This window comes from Ranitomeya imitator, chromosome 2 (assembly GCF_032444005.1).
Source record: "Ranitomeya imitator isolate aRanImi1 chromosome 2, aRanImi1.pri, whole genome shotgun sequence".
Lineage (NCBI taxonomy): Eukaryota > Metazoa > Chordata > Amphibia > Anura > Dendrobatidae > Ranitomeya > Ranitomeya imitator.
Window position 1 is genome coordinate 487,638,257 of NC_091283.1, and position 24,728 is coordinate 487,662,984.

Sequence of the window (24,728 nt, forward strand, 5' to 3'; positions counted from 1 at the left end):
CATGCTTCAATAGTCTCCAAGGGAGACTAAAAGCTGCGTTAACCCTATCGCCTCTGCTACATACAAGCGATGATCAGATCGCCTGTATGTAGCAGAAATGCTCACTTGCTATGAGCACCGATAACCGGGCGGCACTCATAGCAATCCGGCAGTGACAACCATAGTCTGCTGGAGACCTCTGGTTGTCATGCCAACCCATCAGTGACCCACGATCACGTGACGGGGTCACCGATGAGGGGGATTAGTGTCAACGATTGACAGCAGCATTACACCCGCAGCTGTTGTGGGCAAATATCAGATGTTCAAAACAGCTGACGTGCCAGGAAAGATGTGGGCTCAGTGCTGGAGGCCACATCAAAAGGAGGGACATGACATGCGCCATACTAAAGTGCCTAGGGTACCATGAATGCCAAATATGGCTATGATAAGGGATGCACCCCTTCTTGGTTCTTGAGATTTAGAAAACACATTGTAGGCTGATCATCTTTCTGATAGTGATTTCTTACCCAAAGATGCCTCAAGTTTTGGATGCTTCAAGTTCTTATAGATGGTTTAAGTGGTAGATATTATTTCAATATTGGATCTGCCAAAAAATGGTCCAATACTTTATTCATATAATTTTTCATTGAATTCCAGTAGGAATGGTATTGGGTAATCATTCTTACCTTCGTTTCAGCTGATGGACGAGGTGGAGAATAAAGTAGATATTGTCCAATACTGTTTATAGTCCTGTTGTTGGCTTGTTTAATACATCTGTAGCTACAGCCACAATCCAAAAATCTTTCTTTCATATCCATTGCTCAGCCTCAAAATCAGCATCAATCGAGTGCCCAGCCTCAAAATCAGCATCAATCGAGCAGATATGTCATATCCTAAGGAATTGTGCAATGGGCACAGAGTTGACCACTTGATAAGGGTGTGAAGATGATGCTTGAAGAGACAGTATTGACTGATGTGTCCTTCAGATAAATATCTGTCTGCAGGATGCCACATTGGTCACATTTAATGCTCACATCAAGAAAGTTAATCATGTGATAATTACCAGTAAATTTATGTGATATGGAGATTCAGACTGTTGGTATTCAATTGCAAGGAGAAAATTTCTAGTTCCTCTGCAATACTCTGCCAGATCATCAATTTACCTTGTCCAAAAGATGACCTGGTTCATTGATGGATTGTAACCTGATACGAATACAACCCTCTCCCACAGCCCCAGGAACACCCTATCAGAGAGTATCTGTATCTGCATCTCAATACATATGCATTGTATTTTTCTTTTGATCAACATTTTTCTTTAAAGGGGTGGTCCATAAGCCAAAGTAATTTTCATCGTAAATCCCTATCTATTTAGTGCAATAATCTAAACTATTTTCTAGTATACTTGCCTTTCTATTATTTTTTTTTGCCTACTTTCTTTTTGATGACCCTTTGTTTGAGAATCCCAGTGCATGCTGGAATACTCAAGCGAAGAGTCATCAGGAGGCAGAGACTTCGGTCAATGCAGTAGCTCCTGCCCCCTCCCTGAAATGAAGTGTCATAGTGGTGCTCATCTCAGTTACTGGTTAGTCACTGCATGATGTGCACTGTGTGATGTGCTTAATGACAGCATGCTCTCTCTTACCAGCTCAGATCAGCAGTATCGAGCTGGCAACAGAGCGGTGTCAGAATACTTGGCATGCGGAGACCAGTGACATCACTTGCGGGGCCGGCGCTGGTCTCTGCATGGAGGGTGCGCTTTGTTGCTGGCTCTTTACTGCTGATCTGAGCCAACAACAGAGCGCACACTCATTGCACAGTTGTAGAGCAGGGACTAGCCCACCCCTGAAATGAGCACCACTGATGATGTCGCAGCCTTTGCTCCCTCAGGTTCTTGTACAGACTAGGTAAATCCCTAACCTGACCCTGATTTGTCTCTGCCTGACCGCAGAGGTTGGCACCCTAACATTACGCAATGGCACGCCCACTCAATGTCGGCTGACCCTGAGTGTCCTTTACTGCACCCTCAACTGCGACCCAAAACAACAGAATGTAGTGCACACACACAGGGTAAGACACATGGCTAAAGATGTGTTCACACAGTCACACATGAAAGACGGAAGAAGAATCACATATCAAACAGAAAACAAGACCCCAAACATAAAAGAAAGGTAAAGGTACTGGGGAGGAAGACACACAAACAACCTAGGAAAAGCAACAGCAATTAACTAGGTAACATAACCCCTAGCTGGCTGTAGCTCAGCAGAAAGGGAACCCTACTACACAGCAAGAGGTTACAAAATCAAGCCCTGAAACTGAGGCAGGACAGATAGTGTAGTTAGGGAGCAGTAGGGGATTTTTAATGCAAGTATATTGGAAAATCATTTAGATTATGGCACTATAGGGATTTGGGATGAAAATTACTTTTCCTTCGGACCACGCCTTTAATAATGACTAGTTGGCACATTTTGTTATCTATAGTAGAATACCATTTTTGTCTCACAGTATATCGGTCATATTGATAACTAGTTTGATATCCTCAGCCTGTTACTTTTTACCTGCCCTGTCCTGTACTCTCCTTATGCCGCCGATTATTTTATCCTATGTGGTATTAATTTTTCAGTCTGAAATAATTTTTCATAAGAAATAATAATTTATGTTTTTCTGACTATCATTGTGGTAGATTATGACTCATTTTTTCCGCAGCTGTTAGATTGCTTTTCGAGCTCACACCCATAGATTGTAGCATACTTATTAAATGCAGTTTATGACTAGAGTGCAGCTCACAAATTTAGCTTTTGTGCATGTTTTCTATTTTCCACCATTGCTGCACTCATCAATATCAAAAACCTGGAAAACCTATTTAAAGGGGTTTTCTGTGATTTTTTTTAAATGGGCAAAGAACGTAGAACGTTAAAAAATAAAGAAATAATCTTTACTCAAGACCCTCACACGCTTTAGATGAAAAATTACTGAACCTTCCTATTTTAGCAGCAATGGCAGACCTTCTGTTATTTATTGAGAGCCTACCAACTCCATCCTGGTAGATGATTCTTAGGTAAAGAAGTATCGGGCCATTGGAATTTCAACGCAGATCTTTTGTGTTTTCAGCTGAGATAGATAGCGTCAATGAGGAAAATCTGTCTACTTGTAAGACTGTTTATATACTAATTTGAGAATGTCTTCTGATTAATGATTGAATCAGCCATCTGCAGTGTATTAGTCTGCATCATTTGGAGGTCAAATATGCAGTCTAAGGGTACCGTCACACTATAACATTTCGATCGCTACGACGGTACGATTAGTGAACTAGCAAACAATGAGGAAACAGTCATGACTATCTTCCCCCAATCCTGTGAGACAATGCCCTGAAATAGGAGCTGGGGGATATAAAAAGAGGCCTGCTCCTATCAATGATGTGATTCTACAGGACTTCAGCCTAGGCACCATGGTTCTAGCTGGTGGATTACAGAACTGCTCCACTGCCCACCACTGAGACCACAAATTCGTTTGGATAATCCAGGTTGGTACAATCCGGTCACCTGGCCATATACCTCACTGTGCTTGGTCAGCTTCCTAAGCTTGCCGCTGCCTCCTCTCTGTGGGTGGCCACCAAAAGCAGAGTGCTGCTGGTTGGAGTAGTTGGCCCTGATTGCCCTGATGTCGTGGAGGTTCTATTGTCTGGCAAATCAGAGGAAGGGTGAGACTGTCACTTGCACCATCTTTTGTCCTTTCTGGGAGTGTAATATATGCTGCTAACTGTTAAAGTCTTACCAGAGTGTGGTACCCTCACCCTGTGTTGTCTGAGTAGTGTTCTGCCCACAGGGAAGGAGTATGGGCATCCAGTGGGATGAGCCACGACTTGTGCGGTCTTTCGAAAGACAGCCAGGCCAGCGGACGAGAGCGCCCACTGACCCTCGTGTCTCCACAACTTTCTCTTATCTTCTCTTTCCCTGTTGAAAGCACAAAACGTTCTCCTGAGCCAAGTGCTCATGTGCTATGGATCTTTCATTCATAGGGGTCCAACCTCTTTCACCCCAGAAGATCCTAATGACATGCCTTTATGATACTTGGTGCTAAAACTTCTTTAATGAAAGCAAGTAATAACAAGAATAGGAAAAGCCTGCGTATGGGAAATATATTATGCCTGTAGGGTTATCAAAATATAACAAAAAAAATTAACCAAATTTTAGGAAGGACGTCTTTCATTGTGGCAGGATTTTGAGTATGTAAATCCAACCAAATGTCTGTGATATGGTAAATATGTGCATATCTTAAGATGTTTTCTCACTTTCTCTTTACAGGCGTGTGCTCCCTTGCAGCATTTTACATTCCAGCTTAGTACAAATCGTTTTAATCAATCTGGCAAAACTCCTACTGGGGCCTGTTACCTGACTACGGATCTGAAGAACAGCTATGAATTTGCTCCATGTCGAGAGCTCAGCGTAGAGCACACCTACAATCTGAAGAATTATAGTATGGCTGATAGTCCTCCACAGCATGATCTATGTTATATGTTTTTTCCACAATTGCTTGTCCTTGCTGTAGTATCCTTAGTAAAGTGTCATAACCTCCTAACATTAATTAGTTTAACTCTTAAAAAAGTAAAGTTTAGTAAGTTTGAAAATATTTTTGCTTTACATTTGTGCTAGTTTTGAAGGGTTTGTTATATTTCGTACATGTAAGTCATATAAACACTATAAATGCAGGTTTTTTTGTCTCAAAAACAGCTTCGTTGCATTGTCCACAAATGGAGAGGAGGCTGCACTCCTGCAGATTTCCTACTTCAGTTGTTTTGGAGCTCCTCCCATACAAGTGAATAGAGGGAGCCAAGCATGCACAACCTTCTCTCCATTTACGGATGCGAACAACGTGGCTCCGTTTTCAAGATAGGCGCAGACTCCATTGGAGGCATCTGCACTTATCCTTTTATCTTGTGGAGATGGGAATATGTATTTTTCTCCATATACATAGTATCAGAACTCCTAACGTACATGATGCAAAATACAAATCTGTATTTAAAAGACAAAAATCAGTTTTTTTTGTGTTCAATGTATTGTTTTACAGTGTTTCTTTTTCATTTCATAATCTGTATTAAATAAAAAATAGAAACCTTGCAATTTTCACACTGGCCACTTGGGCTATTTTAGACTCTTAACTCCCTGTTGTTTCAGGAAACAACATATGTACATTAGCCACAATAAAAAAAGACTTTGACCCCAACCTTTTCTACTGAAGCATCTGATGATAATCTTCTGTGGTCATTGTGAATAGCGAATATATTCGGATTCGGTCACCGAATATGAATTTGCCATATTGTTACCTTATTTGTGCCGAATTTGTCTGTTGATCGGTTCCGCACATATTCATTAATTTCTACTCCTATTGACTCCAATGACGTTCGGCTGTGTTCGCGAATATTGCAAAAACAATATTCACCGCCAATCGTAACCAGAATCGAATTTTGCTAAATTTTCTCAACTCTAATAGTGAATGGAGGGGGAGCAGGGGGAAGTGTGACATCAACTATTGATTGTGATAGGTGGATTCTGTGCTATCTGCTGTGTATAGAAGGTTACCTGTCATTGACACTGACTCTGACTCTGCTGATAAGTAAAGTGTTCCTAAAACAACAGGAAATTAAAGCCTAAAATAGCCCCAGTGGCCAATGGGAAAGTTGCAAGATTACTAATTTTGCTTTGTATTATTAAAGATCGTGATGTGAAAAGAAATTATTCCAAAATGTAAAAATAAAAATGTTAACCCCCTCTGATTTCAACAATAGATTTCTGATGATAGTTACCCTTTAAAAGTAAAGATTGCTTGATACAAAATCTGTACAAGCGAAGTAAAATATTTCCAAAGCTGCTTTATATAGATTTCACCATGAAATGTTGTAAATTGTTGATTAGATGTAGTTTCTGAAATTGTCGTTTCCTTTGTAGGTTAACTTCCCACAATGAGTTTTTGATGCTGAGTATTTTCACTACTTACAGTTCCAGCAGAGTGGATGGGATTTATAGTAATCTCGTGTCCATTGTCCTTTTTTTTTTTTTCTTTTTTTTACACAGTGTAAACTGACCTGCGGTGTTTGAAATCTGCAACATATCAATTTCTCTTGCAGGTACGCTGGGCTTTTTTCCCCCATAGAATCTACAGGTTAAAAATGCTGCAGAAAAGCACCAAAAAAAAGGATGTAAACTCCACATGACTGTATCATAAAGTTTTTTCAAAGCCAATTTACCTAATATGTGCATAAATTCCGTAGCATCAACAACTCACCAAATAGTCATTGTGGGAACATAGCCTTAGAATCAGACAACTTTAGACTATCTTCCCACGTTGAGCTTTTGGTGAGTTTTTGATGTTGCAGAATTTCTTTCCCATTTCTGCACCTATTAAGTAAATTAGGTTACTTGCATTTTTTTCATTGTCGTAAAAAAAAAGTATAAAAGAAGCTCCGTGGGCATGAGATTTCTATACATCCCATCCACATTGCTGGAGCTGTAAGATGATGCATTTGTGATGCAGCGAGAATACGCAGCCTCAAAATCTCATCATGGGCCCACGGCCTTATATGCCATAGCTGGATGATCAAACTGATGTAAGAGAGCGCCACCTGCAGATAATTAAAGGGAACTACATAACTCACCATTTATTATTATTATTATTATTATTTATTTATATATACAGTACAGACCAAAAGTTTGGACACACCTTCTCATTTAAAGATTTTTCTGTATTTTCATGACTATGAAAATTGCACATTCACACTGAAGGCATCAAAACTATGAATTAACACATGTGAAATTATAGACTTAACAAAAAAAGTGTGAAACAACTGAAATTATGTCTTATATTCTAGGTTCTTCAAGTAGCCACCTTTTGCTTTGATGACTGCTTTGCACACTCTTGGCATTCTCTTGATGAGCTTCAAGAGGTAGTCACCGGGAATGGTTTTCACTTCACAGGTGTGCCCTGTCAGGTTTAATAAGTGGGATTTCTTGCTTTATAAATGGGGTTGGGACCATCAGTTGTGTTGTGCCAAAGTCTGGTGGATACACAGCTGATAGTCCTACTGAATAGACTGTAAGAATTTGTATTATGGCAAGAAAAAAGCAGCTAAGTAAAGAAAAGCGTGTGGCGATCATTACTTTAAGAAAGGAAAGTCAGTTAGTCCGAAAAATTGTGAAAACTTTGAAAGTGTCCCCAAGTGCAGTTGCAAAAACCATTAAGCGCTACAAAGAAACTGGCTCACATGAGGACCGCCCCAGGAAAGGAAGACCAAGAGTCACCTCTGCTTCTGAGGATAAGTTTATCCGAGTCACCAGCCTCAGAAATCGGAGGTTAAGAGCAGCTCAGATTAGAGACCAGGTCAATGCCACACAGAGTTCTAGCAGCAGACACATCTCTACAACAACTGTTAAGGGGAGACTTTGTGCAGCAGGCCTTCATGGTAAAATAGCTGCTAGGAAACCACTGCCAAGGACAGGTAACAAGCAGAAGAGACTTGTTTGGGCTAAAGAACACAAAGAATGGGCATTAGTCAAGTGGAAATCTGTGCTTTGGTCTGATGAGTCCAAATTTGAAATCTTTGGTTCCAACCACCGTGTCTTTGTGCGACGAAGAAAAGGTGAACAGATGGACTCTACATGCCTGGTTCCCACCGTGAAGCATGGAGGAGGAGGTGTGATGGTGTGGGGGTGCTTTGCTGGTGACACTGTTGGGGATATATTCAAAATTGAAGGCATACTGAACCAGCATGGCTACCACAGCATCTTGCAGTGGTATGCTATTCCATCCGGTTTGCATTTAGTTGGACCATCATTTATTTTTCAACAGGACAATGCCCCCAAACACACCTCCAGGCTGTGTAAGGGCTACTTGACCAAGAAGGAGAGTGATGGGGTGCAGATGACCTGGCCTCCACAGTCACCAGACCTGAACCCAATCGAGATGGTTTGGGGTGAGCTGGACCGCAGAGTGAAGGCAAAAAGGCCAACAAGTGCTAAGCATCTCTGGGAACTCCTTCAAGATTGTTGGAAGACCATTCCCGGTGACTGCCTCTTGAAGCTCATCAAAAGAATGCCAAGAGTGTGTAAAGCAGTCATCAAAGCAAAAGGTGGCTACTTTGAAGAACCTAGAATATAAGACATAATTTCAGTTGTTTCACACTTTTGTGTTAAGTATATAATTTCACATGTGTTAATTCATAGTTTTGATGCCTTCAGTGTGAATGTACAATTTTCATAGTCATGAAAATACAGAAAAATCTTTAAATGAGAAGGTGTGTCCAAACTTTTGGTCTGTACTGTATATAGCACCATTAATTCCATGGTGCTGTACATGAGAAAGGGGTTACATACAGGGTTATAGATATCATTTACAGTACACAAATTTACAATGTAGGAACGGAAAGTTGCAGTGTGTCCTCACACATACATTGTCCTTTTATCCCACAGTGAATGATAAACGTGACTGTGAGCTCGGGTTCAGCGCAGAAATAAGCAAGGTGAGTTATCGTGACAATTTATTATTTCACAGCTCCAACTAATTAGGCAAATCTGTGAAAAACAAGCAATAAATTAAAATATATATTTGCTAACGTTCTATGCCTGGCACAGTGCATGGGGCAAAGCATGACACATGGATACCCAAATACTAGAGTCTTTTTCATCCCTTTTGTCATACATCACTGTCTCACCCAAGAGTTTATAGGTTATGCTATAGTCTTCCTTTCATCACTTTCAATTCCACGGCACCATTGTATTAACTCCTTCATGATCCAACAATTTTCCTTTTCTTTTTCTTCGCTGTAGTTTTACATCCCTGTCTTCAAAGAACCATAACTGTTATAGTTTTCCATCTACGTAGCCATCTTAGGGTTTTTTGTGTGGGATGAGCTATATTTTTAATGGCACTGTTCAACATATCATATAATGAAATGATGAAATGAAATGATAATGATATTAAAAAATGGGGAAAAAAATGTTTTAAAGGTGAACTAGAAAAAAACTCAATTTCAGAGGTCTGTTCAATTATGGGAATACTAAACATATCTTTTTTTATGGTTTACATCTTGAAAAAGAAACCAAATCTTTGAAGTTTATTCTAGCGTTTTATATATTTTGCAATCTCTTTTGAAGCCCCTACTGCCATAACAGCCCATTGGCCCACCCCCTATGTCAATCTACTTAGATGCTGAGCGTGTATTGACTGCAGCATTTAAGAAATTAAAGTGGTTTCCCGGTTTCAGAAAACCCCTGCCCCCAGACTGCAATTTGTTTTAAAAGAAGAAAAAAAAAACGGTTGTTTTATTCACCTTCCCCAGGTCCAGCGCTGAGTCTCCACCGCTACTCAGGTGTCTGTTATTGTCTGCAGCGATGACGTCATGTCAATAGCACTGCAGTTAGTAACTGAGCTCAGGTACTTGTACCATTAACTCGGACAGACCTCACTTATTGTCTGCACTACTGTTGACGTGACGTGAGTGGGTGAGTATAGCAAAGTTTTTATTTTTTTATTTTTTTTAAATATTGTGCAATCCAGAATCAGGAGTTTTCCAAAACTGGAAAAATCCCTTTAAGCTGCAGCGATAGTAGTCATCTCAGATCACTGCAGCTACAGGCCTTTGTTAACCCTCCGTCACATACAATATTCGGACTAACGAGTTCACATACAATGTGCCTGTCAGGCGCCTGCTGGAAAAATACCTATAATATCTAATGTTTGCAATTTCAGTGCTCTAAAAGTGATCAGTGACCTTCATAAGGATGTAATAAAAGAGACTACACATAATCAGTTGCAAAAAAAAACATTTACTTAACATAAAACTAATAACTATGAAATACAAACTTTTCAAAACTCCCGCCAAATAGTCCCCAGTTCGACTCTCTCAAAAAAATGTACAAAGAAAATTTTTGAACACAAACTTAATTTTAAGGTACCTTAAGTACTATTAAAAACATATTCAATCAGAAGTAGATGCTGAGGTTTCCCCAGAAAAGTCACACTTGCAGAGCAAATAGCAAGAATTACACACCATTTTTGCATGTGTCAGGCAAATTGCTTTATGACATTTGAGACATTCATAATTTGAAAGCCTTCTGGTTCCGCTTTCCGTTTGGCAGGTGGTGCATCTCCTTCTTTTGTGAGGTGGTGCAGATGGTGACTTTTCACCATCATCTTCTGGGCGGAACCTTTTGAGCTGAACTTGAAGGCGAGAGGGGATACCGATTGTTTTCACGCTTCTCCTGCGTAGCTCTCCAAGTACTAGTTCATGGGCCAATTTTTTCAGATACAATCGTCTACGGAGTGGTTCAAGCTTGTTTTCAAGATAAATTACTTGTGAATTTATACCACCCAAATTCAACATAGCAAAAAATATGACCATTGGCCAGCGTTTGATGTTTCTGCTGACGTTGAAAGTGGAGCACATCTGATCTGCTGTATCCACACCCCCTTTGGTGGCATTGTAAAATGTAATTATCTCCGGGGTTTTTTCTGCCCCAGTCCCAGGATCGATGGCAGCATCATCATGAAGTGTTGATAGAAGAAGTACGATTTTTTTGGCATGTGGTACATAGGAAACTAAAGCCTTTCCATTATGGAATGCAAACATACTGCTGTGCTGTTGTCTCTCTTTCACACTTACAAACTGTGGCGGCAATTCCCTTTTGTTTTTTCTTACAGTTCCCACATATGACAGCTTCTGAATTTTCAGATAATCAATCAGATCACAACTTGTAAACCAATTGTCAGCTGTAATATTGCGACCCGATCCAAATAAGGGTTCAGCCAGTCTTTTTACAACATCAATGGGTTTGTTGCTCACACAGTAAGGACCTTCTGGTTGTTTTCCTGCATAAACTTCCAGGTTGTAAGTGTAGGTCTTACTGGCATCAACAAGGGCATAAATTTTTATTCCATATTTGTTTGGCTTTGATGGAATATATTGACGAAAGGCACATCTACCACGAAAACCAGGGAGCATTTCGTCAATAGTGAGATTCTCTCCAGGGTAATAACTTTGTTTACAATTTACACAAATCTTTGAAATATATCACGAATTGGAGCAAGTCGGTCATGTGTTTTGCGTTCGGTTCGGGTAGTTCTGTCGTCAAACCGAAGGCAACGAATTAGAATCTTGAATCTGTTTATGGACATAACAAGGCTAAATTTTTCAACTCCATCCCCATCTTTACCCCAAAGTTCCTCCAAACTTTGTCTATTTGCCCTATAAGCTCCTGCAAGGTACAGTAATCCAAAAAAAGCACGCAGTTCTATTTCATCTGTGGGCTTGATGGTTCTGTTGCAGATGTACTTGTCCTTTATGTCTATATATTGGTTGGTATATGTGACAATAGAGTACAGAATGTCATCTGTAAATATACTGTTCCAGCATTCAACTGCAGTTTTTGCATTACGTGCAGTTCCTATTACTGCAGGAAGGTGAGTAATAATGTTTAAAGGTTCCCTACGTTTTTTCTGGAATGGCTTCTTGTTCCATTTAGTATTTTTATCTTTTCCAATATAATATGATCCAACTTCTTCATCCTCACCACTGTCACCATCTTGCTCTGTTTCAGAATCCAGGACACATTCTTCCACCTCATCATGAGAATCAATCTCACTTTCCTCTCCTAAATCCTCATTCAGTGTGAGGTCTCTATCATCTAACAGCATGTTTGTTACTTCCTCAACATCAAGTTGTTTGGATAAATTGTACATTTTCCTCTCCATTTCAGCAGATAATCTGAAGCAAGAGAAGGAATATGTTAGGGAACTACTGTATATGCCTGAGCAGCACACTTTCTTTTATAAAATCTCCCTTATTTCTATGAAATATCCTCACATTTTGTGCTATACATTCATAAAACAAGCTAAATAAACTATTGTGATGAATAAAAACATAAAATACTAACCTTACTGAATGTGACGTATTCACATACAATGAGCCTGAGAGATCTGTGCAGCTATATCCTCTCCCCTGAAGCTCTGAAATCCAACTGTGATATCAGGTTTCACAGACCTTCAAGAGACAGGAGACTACCTGGAGGGAGGGGGTTTCCTCACAATCTGGTGAGGAAGGAGAAATGAAAGTAAAAGAGAAGCGCCTGTCAGATCAGTTGTATGTGACGGAGGGTTAACTGTTTTAGGCTACTTTCACACTAGCGTCGGAATCTCTCCGTCGCAATGCAGAGATTCCGACGCTAGCGTTTGACGCACTGCACAACGGGTGCAGCGGATGCATTTCTCCGGCGCATCCGCTGCCCCATTGTGAGGTGCGGGGAGGTGGGGGCGGAGTTCCAGCCGCGCATGCGCGGTCGGAAAAAGCGGTCCGTCAGGAGCAAAAAAAAGTTACATGTAACGTTTTTTGCTCCCGGCGGTCCGCCACAACACGGCGCAACCGTCGAACGACAGTTGCAACGTGTGGCTAAGCGTCGCAATGCGTCGCCAATGTTAATCTATGGGGCAAAAACGCATCCTGCAAACAACTTTGCAGGATGCGTTTTTTGCCATAAACGACGCATTGCGACGTCTGGCAAAAAACGCCAGTGTGAAAGTAGCCTAACACAGCAGCCATCAATATTGTGTGGCGAAACTCCTTCCCTTCCCACTCTATGATGTACTATTACTTTATGGACTGGGTACGGGTGTGTGGAAAGGGCTTAGGAGCTGAGAAAATCGGCATTACATGGTTCTCGTTGACGTCACCGTTTTGACTTTGAAGCAAGTAAAGATTACATTAGCCAGAAATAATTTTCTCTGAAAGCCTGGTTTAAATGGAGGGATGACTGTGGTCTGAACCTATTCACCATCGCTATCCTGGTTACTCTTCTGCAGGATGGGACTCTGTTAGCTGGAGCTCCGGCTGGCTTCTTTTTTGATGGTAGGTGCTTTCTTTTGCCTGCTCCTCTTCTCACCTTGTACACACATTATTCACAAGTCTGCTTTCTAGTTTATAGGGGGATTGACTATTCTTATTGCTTAATTGATGAGATGCTAATTTAAAGTGATTGCCTAATGAGAGCCTACACATTGAATACTCTGCGATTTAATGCTATCCTGCCTGTATACTCTTTTGCTTCCTCCCCTGCCCAGGAGCTGCGGTATGATCAGACCATGTTTCTGCACGGTCAGACACGGCCATTACACAGTACACAGCAGGGGCACATATATAAGATTATCTCAGCACAGGGACATTATTTTTTAAAACACATCCAGTTGTGGAAATTATTATTGTTCAAAGATGTATTTTTTAAAATGTTGATTAAAATTAACTTTGTTGGTGGGAACACCCCTTTAATTGGCATGAACTTCGCCTCTCTTGATGAATTGCCCCTTTTTCTTCGGAGATCACCGCATTGCTCCACTGTGCTTTGATTAATTTAATGAAAGTTGCTTTCGCCTTTATCTTACTTTTTACAATTTTATTTACACTTATTAAATGTTCCTTTTCCCCATTTTATTAATTCAATTTGTTTTTACCCCATGCAGGACTCTTCATGACTGTGCCCCTGTCCTCTATTCAGAACGCTCCCAAGGACACCATACGAAATTTCACACGCTTGTTCACATCACCCGAGTTTACGGTTTCAGTAGACGCATATCAAGGTACAAATCAATATCTATGTCGCCGTCGTTTCCATCTAAATTAACAGTATGAAAAAAATGAATGCAGAATTAGATACAGAATGATTCCTAAGTGAGCCCAACCTATACACTGTAAGAAATCTGCAGGAATCAATGTGATGGAGACCGGGAGAGCTTATACTGATATTCAAAAGGACCCAAGACATTTCAAGCTCTGATTCTGGTCTGTGTGTATTATGTCCAGTCATTGTTTTTCTCTTTTTCTGACCTTGCAGGTTTCTCAGTTGCTTATGGAGAATTCTCATATGATGATAAACCAGGTATTGAACTGAAGCCACATGTTGGATGAACTAATCTGTGATGGGAGGCTGCTAATTTATAATCCCAATTTCCTCCAAATTAGCTGAAAACCATCTACTATGAATTTTGCATTTAGAGTATGGGAGTTTATAAGAGAGGAGAAAAATGCTTATTTTATAATTGCCCCAGTCACATCCATGAGACATTTGTCATTTCAGCTCGAGTTTTTTACAGCTTTAGTTTTGCTGCAATACCAGTCCAGACCATAGACATGTGTGGCGCTGTGTCTGAAAACAAAAACTGCAGATCCTTTCTCTACTTACATAAAACTTATTTCAACGGTTGATACAATCCTAAAGGTTTACATAAGTAAAGTGTATCTATCACGAGCCATCGTCTTGTCAGTGCTATGACTTTTTATCCTCCCGGTATTCATCAATCCTGACAGTTTGTCTGGTGCTTTACAGACCTGGTGGTCGGAGTCCCAAACTATCTTGATGTTGGAGCAGTAAGTAAACTTTCAAATACAATCCTAAATCTTTTGTATTGTTTTCTGTTGATGCTAATGAACGTTTTTAGTCAGGTTGACGTTAGGTTGAGCTAACTCTGAAATTGTACTATTCAGTCCATCATGAGCCCCTTCCTGGTATAATGTCCCCCATCCTGTGCCCCTTCCAGTAATAATGTACCCCATCCTGAGCCCCATCCTCGTATAATGTCCTTTGCCCTGGGCACCTTACTGTAATAATGTCCCCCATACTGGCCCCTTCCTGTAATAATGACCCCCATACTGGCCCCTTCCTGTAATAATGGCCCCCATACTGGCCCCATCCTGTAATAATATTCTCCATCCTGGTATACTGTCCAGCATCCCGCGCAACATTCTGGTATAAAGCCCCCTATCTTCGTACCCCTCCTAGTATAATGCCCCCCATCCTGGGCCCCTTCCTTGTATAATCCTAGGCTGATCTTCATCCAGAAACTTGCAGCTATGAAGCCAGGAACCAAACATCTGACTTAATTACGCATGCCCAGTCAGGCATGCAGAGAGCTAATGAAGATGTCACATGTGTGATGGATGTCAATCACGCCCAGGAGGGTGCGATTACAAGATCCGAGGCCAGACTAGTCTGGGGGAATTAGCATCACGCCAGACTAGTCTTAAATGTTCTAATCCAGGAATAGGCTTATTTAATGTCATGGTGGCAGTTTAGTAGCTGTAGGCGAGCTGACAGGGTCCTTGTAGTCCAGGACCTTGATATTGACATCCTGCCTGTAGGATAGGCTTTTGAGCACCAACTCCTGACATCCTCATGATCAGATAGATGACTTAGGCTGGTTTCACACTTGCGTTGGGCCGAGCGGTGGAGGGCTGCGTAGTTCCTCCATTAAGCCCTGCCCACTGCCGCACCTCTTCCATTCAGCTCCGCCTATGTCTGCATGCGTCCTGCGTACTTATCTTTAACATTGGGTGCGCAGGCCATGTGGATGCATGCGGATTTATGCAAATTTTATTGCGGTCAGCGCAGCGTCAAAACGACGCATGTGGAGGCATCCGCATACATTTGCACTGTCTGCGCACCCAATGTTAAAGATAGGTACGCAGGACGCATGCCGACGTAGGAGGAGCTGAATGGAAGAGGCGCGTCAGTGGGCGGGGCTTAACTGAGGAACTACGCAGTCCTCCGCAGCTTTGCCCTACACAAGTGTGAAATTAGCCTTAAGCGGCTCAGGGATCCATCTCATCTTCATTGTTTAACCGCCGCGGGTATGCATATTCTGCTGTACTGTCTGTGCCTGATACTGCAGATCTTTGTAACTCAGTCATATTCAAGTGAATGACATGGAGCTGCAGTATCGGGTACAGTCACTAAAAAATGTGCAGAGCTGTATGTGGCAAACAACTAAAGTAAGTAACTACAGCTAAGTCTGCCTGGATGTCACTCATTTCTAGCTTACATCCATATTTGGTTGTCTACCTATTACAGAGGAGTATCTAGGTTTTCCAGTACCCAGGGCAAGAATTCAGTTTTGCGCCATTCCCCCAAGCGCTTTGAGTAGTTGTCATATGACCATCACTCATAAGCGATTTGCACACTTACAGTCATGTGCCGACTAACTGCTCTCCCTAATTTTCTCAATGTTTAGTGAAAAACTGAGAGAAGCAGGAAGAAAAACTTGTTGTCACGTGACTGTAAAGGTACCGTCACACTGAACGATATCGCTAGCGATCCGTGACGTTGCAGCGTCCTGGCTAGCGATATCGTTCAGTTTGACACACAGAAGCGATCAGAATCCTGCTGTGATGTCGTTGGTCGCTGCAGAAAGTCCAGCACTTTATTTCGTCGCTGGACTTCCTGCTGACATCGCTGAATCGGTGTGTGTGACGCCGATTCAGCGATGTCTTCACGATGTCTTCAAAAAAAAAAACACTTCATACTTACAACCAAACACTTCATACTTACCTTCCGCTGTCTGTCCCTCGGCGCTCTGCTTCTCTGCCCTGAGTAAGCACAGCGGCCGGAAAGCAGAGCGGTGACATCACCGCTCTGCTTTCCGGCCGCTGTGCTTACACAGGGCAGAGAAAATCAGAGCGCCGAGGGACAGACAGCGGAAGGTAAGTATGAAGCGTTTGTTTTTTTTTTACTTTAACGCTGGTAACCAGGGTAAACATCGGGTTACTAAGCGCGGCGCTGCGCTTAGTAACCCGATGTTTATCCTGGTTACCGGTATCGTTGGTCGCTGGAGAGCTGTCTGTGTGACAGCTCTCCAGCGACCAAACAGCGACGCTGCAGCGATCCGGATAGTTGTCTGGATCTCTGCAGCGTCGCTTAGTGTGACGGTACCTTTAGATTGAAAATCGCATATCAATGAAGTGGCCATGTGATGACTGCTGGAACCAACAAGCAGAGCAGAATCCTGACAGTGAGTATAGTACACACTGTTAAGATTGGCATGTTACAGTGCTTCATTTTATATTTAAAGGGCTTGTCCAGGAATGAGGTGAAAGTCTGCAGTCTGTCTAGTGTTCTCCCATGCCACTGTCAATAATAGACAGTCATGTGAGCACAAGTATGCTATTTGCATACTCCTGGCCACACTCCGACTAGACATGTCTGACCTCGCTCAGTTCATTTTCATTTTTCTCGCTCATACTCACCACCAGCACCAGAGAATCCTGACAACGTGCAGTGCGGGCTGTGAGAATTCAGAAGTCTGCAGTCACAAAAAATCACTGCAGACTCATCACAGACTTGGACAATTCCCCTTAATGTCAGTATCACAAATAAATATTTACATCCAGGTAACTTAAATATGACATCTCTGATTGGAGTGGTTCTATTTCTTTTCTTCATGTTGTCCAGAAGCCACTGTTCTATGCTGTGCCTCTGAATAAATCATTTCTCCTTCCTACCTTCCCATACTGTGTCCGCACCAATCCCCCCTTTCTCCCCATACTGTGCCTTCATCCATTCCCACTTGCTCCCTATACTGTGTCCTCAAATTTATTCACCTCGCTCCCCATACTGTGTCTGTACCCATCCCACCCAATTGCTCCACATACTGTGTTGATACCCAAACTCCCTTCGCTACCCATACTGTGTCAACATACACTCCCACTTCGCTGCCCATACTGTCTGTATCAATCCTCCCTTGCTCTCCATATTGTGTCCCATACATTCCCCACCTTCTCTCCCAATACTGTGTACTCAAATTTCTTCCTCTTCTTCATCTCCATTGGTGCACTTATCACATCAAACTTCTGCGGCCTATACGGCGCTGAGGATTGACGTCAGCAGTGTTGTAACATGACCTGATAACGCTGCTGAAGTCGTCCCCGACCCGGAATTGACAGCAGTTAAGGCTTCAATTGTACTTACGTCTGAAAGATGCAACTACAATTGATCATTGGGAACCGGTGTGTTCCACCTTCTCAGAGCTGGAGAGACATCTCGGACCGTCTCTCATTCTAGATATGGTTGTGACCAATTATATGGTCTACTGTTCGTCATTCATCTACGGATTGAGTCTCCTATGTACTATACCAGGCATCCCATCTGCAGTAATGACACAATCCTGAGCTTCCCATATCTACTGTCTTGTTTCTATTATAGGTTCACCTGTACTCTAATTCACGTCTGCTACGTGTCATCAAAGGGAAGCAGGTGTGTACCTACGTATCAAAACTGTATATCTAGTCCAGCTACAGGTCCAGGGTGAGAACAAAGCATGGTGAAGATTTATTTGTACCATCCCAAAAATAGATCAAACTGGCAGAAATGTGCTAAATGTGTTAGCGTCGCACGCTGTATTATAAGTCTGGTTTTCTTGCTGAAAACCTTTTTTTACTCCAGTTCTTGTCTGGCTTAAAAAAAAAACATCAGCAGTTTTTGATATGTAATCTGAGAGCAGCATGCTAAAGGGGAAGAGACCCTGATTCCAGCTATGTATCACTTACTGGGCTGCTTGGTGCATTTTTGATGGAATCCCTGTTTTTTCTACTGTACATCTAGCAGCTCTCTAATGCTTAGCTCTGTATAACCCCCACCTTCACCCCTGCTTGGCAGCTTCCTGTGTACACTGTACATTGCCAGTAAGCTACCAATCAGTGGTGGGGGCGAGGTTATACAGATTAGCTGGACTAGGTTGCACTTGAGCTTTAGTTCTCTAGTGATAATCTCCTACTTATAAAACACTGATTGTATTGAAACTACAGCACACAGCTAATAAGTAACACATCACTGGAATCAGGCTCTATTGCCCTAAATTATGCTGCTCTTAGATTAAATCACAAAAACTTGATGACAGATTCCCTTTACTAATACATAGTGGTGCTAATAAATCTGAAGGATTTCCCATCTCCACTCAGCTTCTCCATGTTCTCCACACACATTACAAATATGTCTAGTGCAGTGCAAAAAAATGCCTGAAAACAATGCAGGAGATTTATCACATAGACTAGACAGTGTAATAATGGTCCATGCTATGTGATGAATCTGTCATTTCAAGACGGTCCAGTCTGTTTTCAGCACCCATTAGTTGGCTTAATTTATGCCAGAAATGTCCGCCACAATGTTGCATTACTATTTCCATAGCTAATTTTCTTCATTTTGGCTGATTCTTTAAGGAAATGTGCAGCTAAATTAGGATGGGAGACAGCCAGGTGTCTGAGAGGGGTGCAATCCTTGGCAGGCCTCTATATATGTACAACTAATGTGTGTTTTATTCCTTACAGGTTGCTGCACATTTCGGTTACACAGTGGCTGTCACCGATATTGACAATGATGGGTGCGTTAATAGCCCTCTAGTGTTTGACCTTAGGTAGTGCAATATTTGTTTGGAAATCTTCCCTCGCCATCTAGTGTTTGAAATTAGGTAATCCCACATATTAGGAGACAACATTTGAAATATTAACCACTTCAGGACCAGACAATTTTTAATCGTGAACTTTTGTTTACTCCTCCCCTTTTTTCAAGAGCCAAAACTTTTCTTTTTTCAGTCGACATAGCCATATAAGGTTTTTTTTTTTTTTCTGGGATGAGTTACGGTTTTAAATGACACCATTTATTTTATCATATCATGTACTGAAAAACAGAAAAAATAATTATGATTGGAATGAAACAGTGAGAATAAAATGCAATTCTGCCATTATTTTTTTGAGGTTTTATTTTTATGATGTTCATTGTATGGTCAAAATTTACCTGTCAGCATGTTTTTCCAGATTAGTATAATCATGGCGATGGCGATACCAAAGTTGCATAGTTTTTTTAAAAAATGGGTTATTAAGGACAATTTAATTTTTTACTATGGGCCTAAGAACTAACAGGCAGGTAGTTATTAACCACCTGCCTATTTTGCCCAGCGCTGATCTCTGCCGACACAGAGAGGTCACAGACCGCTCCTGCTGGCGAGTCTGCTGCTTCTGCTGACGTCACATCCACAGAGCAGCTATTCTGCTCTTCTCCTCTGCTCTGTTGATGGGTTATGACTGACGATCTCATGCTGATTGACAACTGGTGCCTGCCTCCTAACTTGAGGGAGCCGGTTATTAATCAGTGTGATGTTGACAGTCACGCCCCGTAGTAAGAAGAAGAGCTGCACTGTTGACGCGGAGCAGCTGAATCTTTGGCATGAGCGGTCGGTGACACAAATTTGTGATAAATTACCTGTACATTTATGGTTTTACGGTCTTAAACATCTACCTGCAGATATGATGACCTCCTGGTCGGAGCACCTGTTTTCTTAGAGTGGCGTGTTGGTGGAAAGTTACAAGAGGTTGGGCAAGTTTACGTGTACATGCAGAAGCTGACGAAGATTCTTGGCAGAGATTATCAAACTCTCAGTGGGAACTACATTTATGGGAATTTTGGTGCATCGATTGCTCCTTTGGGGGACCTGGACCTGGATGGATACAATGGTGAGCACAAGGCGCCATGTTGTAGACCATTAGTTGTTTTCTTTCTCTTCCTTCCTTCTGCAAACCAGCAAAATACAACATAAAATATGACTACGCTTTTTCTGTTTGATCGGTGCCATGATATTGCAGTTTTTTCTCATCCTAGATGTAGCTGTTGGGTCTCCATTTGGAGGAAAATCTGGAGGGGGCTGTGTGTATATTTATAAAGGAGAGAGGTCTGGGCTGTCAACCCAACCATCCCAGATCCTGGAGAATCCCCTATCAACACCTTCCAAGTTTGGTTTTACGCTCCGAGGAGGAAAAGATATTGATGATAACGGGTATCCAGGTAATAACTAAAGCTGGAATGTTATGGCATCTATTGCCTCCTGTCTGTATTCTCATGTATTGTGATTTGTGCCTCATGTAGATCTGATTGTCGGTGCATTTGGAGCAGACACAGTGTATGTATACAGGTGAGACCATGTCCGCATACATCAATATCACTGAGCTTTGATCCTAGCCGGATGTAGCGTTATTCCTAATTGTATGTACTTAGATTGGGTAATACAGAAGGATTGTCATCTAGAAACAGAAATTCTGCCTCGTTTAATAGTCATAAGTTCATAACGCAGCTCTGCCATTCAGGAGACTGAGAAAACTTGGTGGGAGCTGTAATATCAACCATAATGGTTTACTCAAAGTTTTCTGGGAAACAGCACTAAGAAACAGCAGACAATTTAGACTAGTCTTCTCGGACAAAGACATGAACGGCTAGTGGAGGAGGTAGAGGGATCCATCCCTTGGGACCATTGCCTATGATACAGCACAGCTTAGTATCTACTGTGCCAATGAATATTGAGATAGATGCCGGTATGGCGTTGAAACGCATAGTCGTTAATAAAAGACCTTCAAGGAATATCCCAGCAAGAGATTTCTTTTCCAGTATCGCAACCGATTATAAATGTGATTTATATCTTAGTTTCCATAAAATGTTTGTATTCATACCTCCATTCTTTCCCTTTTCTCTATTTGTCATGTTCTTGTACCCTCTTACTCAGAGCCCAGCCTGTTGTTACCCTACATGCCTCAGTCACTTTTTCACCAGATACCTTGAACCCTGGGGTGAAGCCATGTATGCTTGGTTCCAGGACTGTTAGCTGGTAAGAAAAATGTCACCATTGGCTATTGTAATGATAACTTGAGGTCGGACGGGTGGACATGAATGACTAATGGAACTGTGCTTAAACAGAACCTGACAGCTGGTACATGATGCACGATCTACCGGCAGCATGTACAGGATTTGGCCAGGTATGTTTACTCTGAAAAATGTGGACTTTCATAGAAAAAGCTACTTTCAAAGTGGCCAGGGACCAAACCGCACGGGAGAATATTCAGATATGTGGGTCCTTGGCAGATCTGACCTTGAGGAGAATTTCTCCCTGCTTATAGGAAGAGATCATGAAGTCACTGGCAGTGGGTGAGGAGAAGCCGCCAGGGACTCTGTCTGACTATTCTGCCTTTTCTCTGAAACTCTGCAGCATTTCAGAGTCAAACATACCTGGCTGAGATCACACCGCCTGTGCCTGATACATGCTGCCTGGAGATGAGGACGCATGTATCACCTGTCAGGTTGACTTTAGTACAATATTGTCAGTTTTTTTTAAACAAATCTGTCATTGATTCTTATTGAAAAAATTAATAAGGTGGACACTGATGAATAATCACAGGTAAGAAAAAAAAGTGCATAATAGGAATACACTATATGGACAAAAGTACCGAGACACGTGTCTTCTTCGCTGAATCCAGGTTTTCATTCAGTCCCATTGACACAGATATATAATCCAGCCCCTCGCCATGCCAGCTGCCTTTAGAATGAGCCATTCTCTCACAGATGTTAGTTAGGAGCTGAACTCCAGCCTGGTCTTATAATAGGATACTACTTGTATATAGTTAATTTCTTCCCTTCTAAATAGTCCATGATCATCTGTGAGCAATATTACTGAAAAGTGGAAGCACTCAGGATCCACAACAACTGAGCCGCGAAGTACAGCCCATGTAAAGTTACAGAGCGGGGCCACCAAGTGCTAAGGTGCATAAAAGTGCTGACTCCATAACTGCAGAGATCAAAAACTGTGCACTAGGAGCTTTACGACATGGGTCTCCATGGCCGGCAAGCTGCATGCAAACCTTACCAGGCACACTGCCGCCTTGGAACTGTAGAGCAGTGGAAATGCATTCTGTGGAGTGATGGATCACACTTCTCTATATTGGGGTCTGATGGGCAAGTCTGCATTAGGGGACTTCCAGGAGAACATTGTCTGCATTGTGCTATCTGTAAAGTTTAGCGGATGGGAGATAATACTATGGGGTTGTTTTTCAGGGTTTTGCTATAAAGTGAAATCTTGATGTTTGAGCATACAAGATTCCTAAAACAACTCCTAAATATTGTAGAAAACCTTCCCAGAAAAATGGAAACTGTTACAGTGGGGGCCAACTCCATACTATGTTTATAGATTTAGAATGGGACAACATAAAAGCTCCTGCAGGTGTAGTGTGAAGTTGCCCCAATTTTTTTGTCCATATAGTGTAGTAACAATGGTACCCACTTGGGATTGAGATGAGATATCACAGGAACCGCTTGTATTTAATAGTCCGACTGGTGTATTTCACTCCTCATAAACCGCATACAAGGAAAACTCAAATATATCATTTGTCCGGCACAAAGTGAAACATAAAGTAAAAAGTCCAGACAATAGTATGGGTTCTAGAAAATTCCTTGGAGAAGGGAATGGCACTAGGATATCAATTGCAGCTTTATATTCCTCGCACTCATTACATGGATCGCTCACACATGCGGTATGCAAAAAGCCACTGAGATGCGGTGCTCAGCTAATGAGGTAATACCAATCTTCATAAACAAAAGTTGAAAAAGTAGCGGCACTCACCAGTCTGCTGTGTCCGCATAATCTGTACTATGGATTGAAGACACATTAAAGACATAATTTTGAGCAGACTGGTGAGTGCCGCTACTTTTTCAACTTTTGTTTATGAAGAATAGTATGGGTTCGCCCGCTTGACTTACAGTCGAACTTCTTTGTCCTTTAACAAAAGCACACAATCCTGGAGGTCTGATAACTGTAATGAATGGAAGTTGAGTCACAGGGGGTGAAGTTCACATTCGTTTTTTATTGATATTTTTGTGGAACCTCGGGACCACGGTCCGGGGGGGCTCCGAAGGGGGCTTGACTACGTGAGCCCCAGGCACCCGTGGTAAGTCCCCTTGAACAGGGTCGGAATGGAATGCCTGGGGGATACGGGTGCTACCTCCAGTTAGACCCCGGACACGTGGCAGCTGTCCCAGCGGGACAGACGGACAAGCGGGGTTAACAGATGTCGTGGAGCTGACACAGGTGGTATTGGCGTTGTCCAGAGGTACGGATGGCAGAATGGCGGGACGTGACAGAACTGACGTGATGGAACTGGCGTAGACAGAACGTTCGTCGTCTAGGATAGCCGGGTAACAGGTAGCTGATAGTCTGCGGAGACAAACAGAGTAAGCGGAGCACTGGCAGAACACTTCAGAAGCTAAAGCATACACTAACCAAAACCGGAAGCTAGCAACAGAGGATACTTGTTGCTCCGGCACCCTCCCTATGGCAGAGGGGCTAGAAATAGTAATTAGTAACACGCCATTGGTCAGAAGTACTTTTTGAAAAATGTGCGCTGTCCCTTTAAGAGATCAGGAGCGTGCACGAGCGTGACCTAAGCACTCTACCCGAGGACCTGCTGGCAACATGCCAGGAAGCGGGGTAGAGAGGAAGCAGAAGCTGCAGCAGGCCAGCGTGGGGCCGGCACAGAGTGGGGACCCAGTAAAGGTACAGGACCGGAACCGGGTGTAACAAAAACCTCTGCACACTGACCTGTGTGAGACAAACAAGCCTCATTTTACAATGTGAACCACACCCATTGGTGGAGATTTGGTGAGTGACCATCTCTCCCAACTCTTCAGCTGCTCAACATATCTCCCAATCAACCTGTCAAGGCCAACTAAACCCACTTAGTACTATGTGTACTAGAACATTACTCCAGGTTTATATCACAGAGGACATGCACCTCTGTGATACATATCTCCCATCTACTATCTTTCCGGCAGCCACCTTACATACCTCTCCCTCTGCCTAAAACTGTGGTGCGATTCTTGAGAAAGCATTAGCATTAACATGTAACTTCCCATCTGTATGTTCTACATGGAAGTGGAAATCCTGCAGGGATAGAAACCAGAGGGTAACCCAAGCATATTTCCCCATTTTCTCCCTCATCCACCTGAGTGGGGCATGGTCTGAAAATAATTATTTTTTATCGCCAATAATTCCTTTTCTATAATGGAACAATTTTTTTCACATGCCGACAGTTTCCTACTCGGGTAGAGAACAGGGTGCTCCTCTCCGTATATCTC

At 42.2% G+C, this 24,728-nt stretch overlaps 1 protein-coding gene across 1 annotated transcript in view; it reads left to right on the forward strand.

Moving 5' to 3' along the window:
* Positions 1-24,728, forward strand: part of ITGA2B (integrin subunit alpha 2b) — a 153,605-nt gene that overhangs the window by 65,354 nt on the left and 63,523 nt on the right. Inside the window, exons 5-16 of the mRNA XM_069751414.1 lie at positions 4,281-4,452; positions 8,439-8,488; positions 12,823-12,868; positions 13,477-13,593; positions 13,848-13,892; positions 14,340-14,380; positions 17,988-18,038; positions 19,109-19,161; positions 20,082-20,290; positions 20,436-20,618; positions 20,700-20,745; positions 21,331-21,432. Of these exons, the coding sequence (XP_069607515.1) occupies positions 4,281-4,452; positions 8,439-8,488; positions 12,823-12,868; positions 13,477-13,593; positions 13,848-13,892; positions 14,340-14,380; positions 17,988-18,038; positions 19,109-19,161; positions 20,082-20,290; positions 20,436-20,618; positions 20,700-20,745; positions 21,331-21,432 (1,115 nt within the window). The remainder of the gene's footprint in view (positions 1-4,280; positions 4,453-8,438; positions 8,489-12,822; positions 12,869-13,476; positions 13,594-13,847; positions 13,893-14,339; positions 14,381-17,987; positions 18,039-19,108; positions 19,162-20,081; positions 20,291-20,435; positions 20,619-20,699; positions 20,746-21,330; positions 21,433-24,728) is intronic.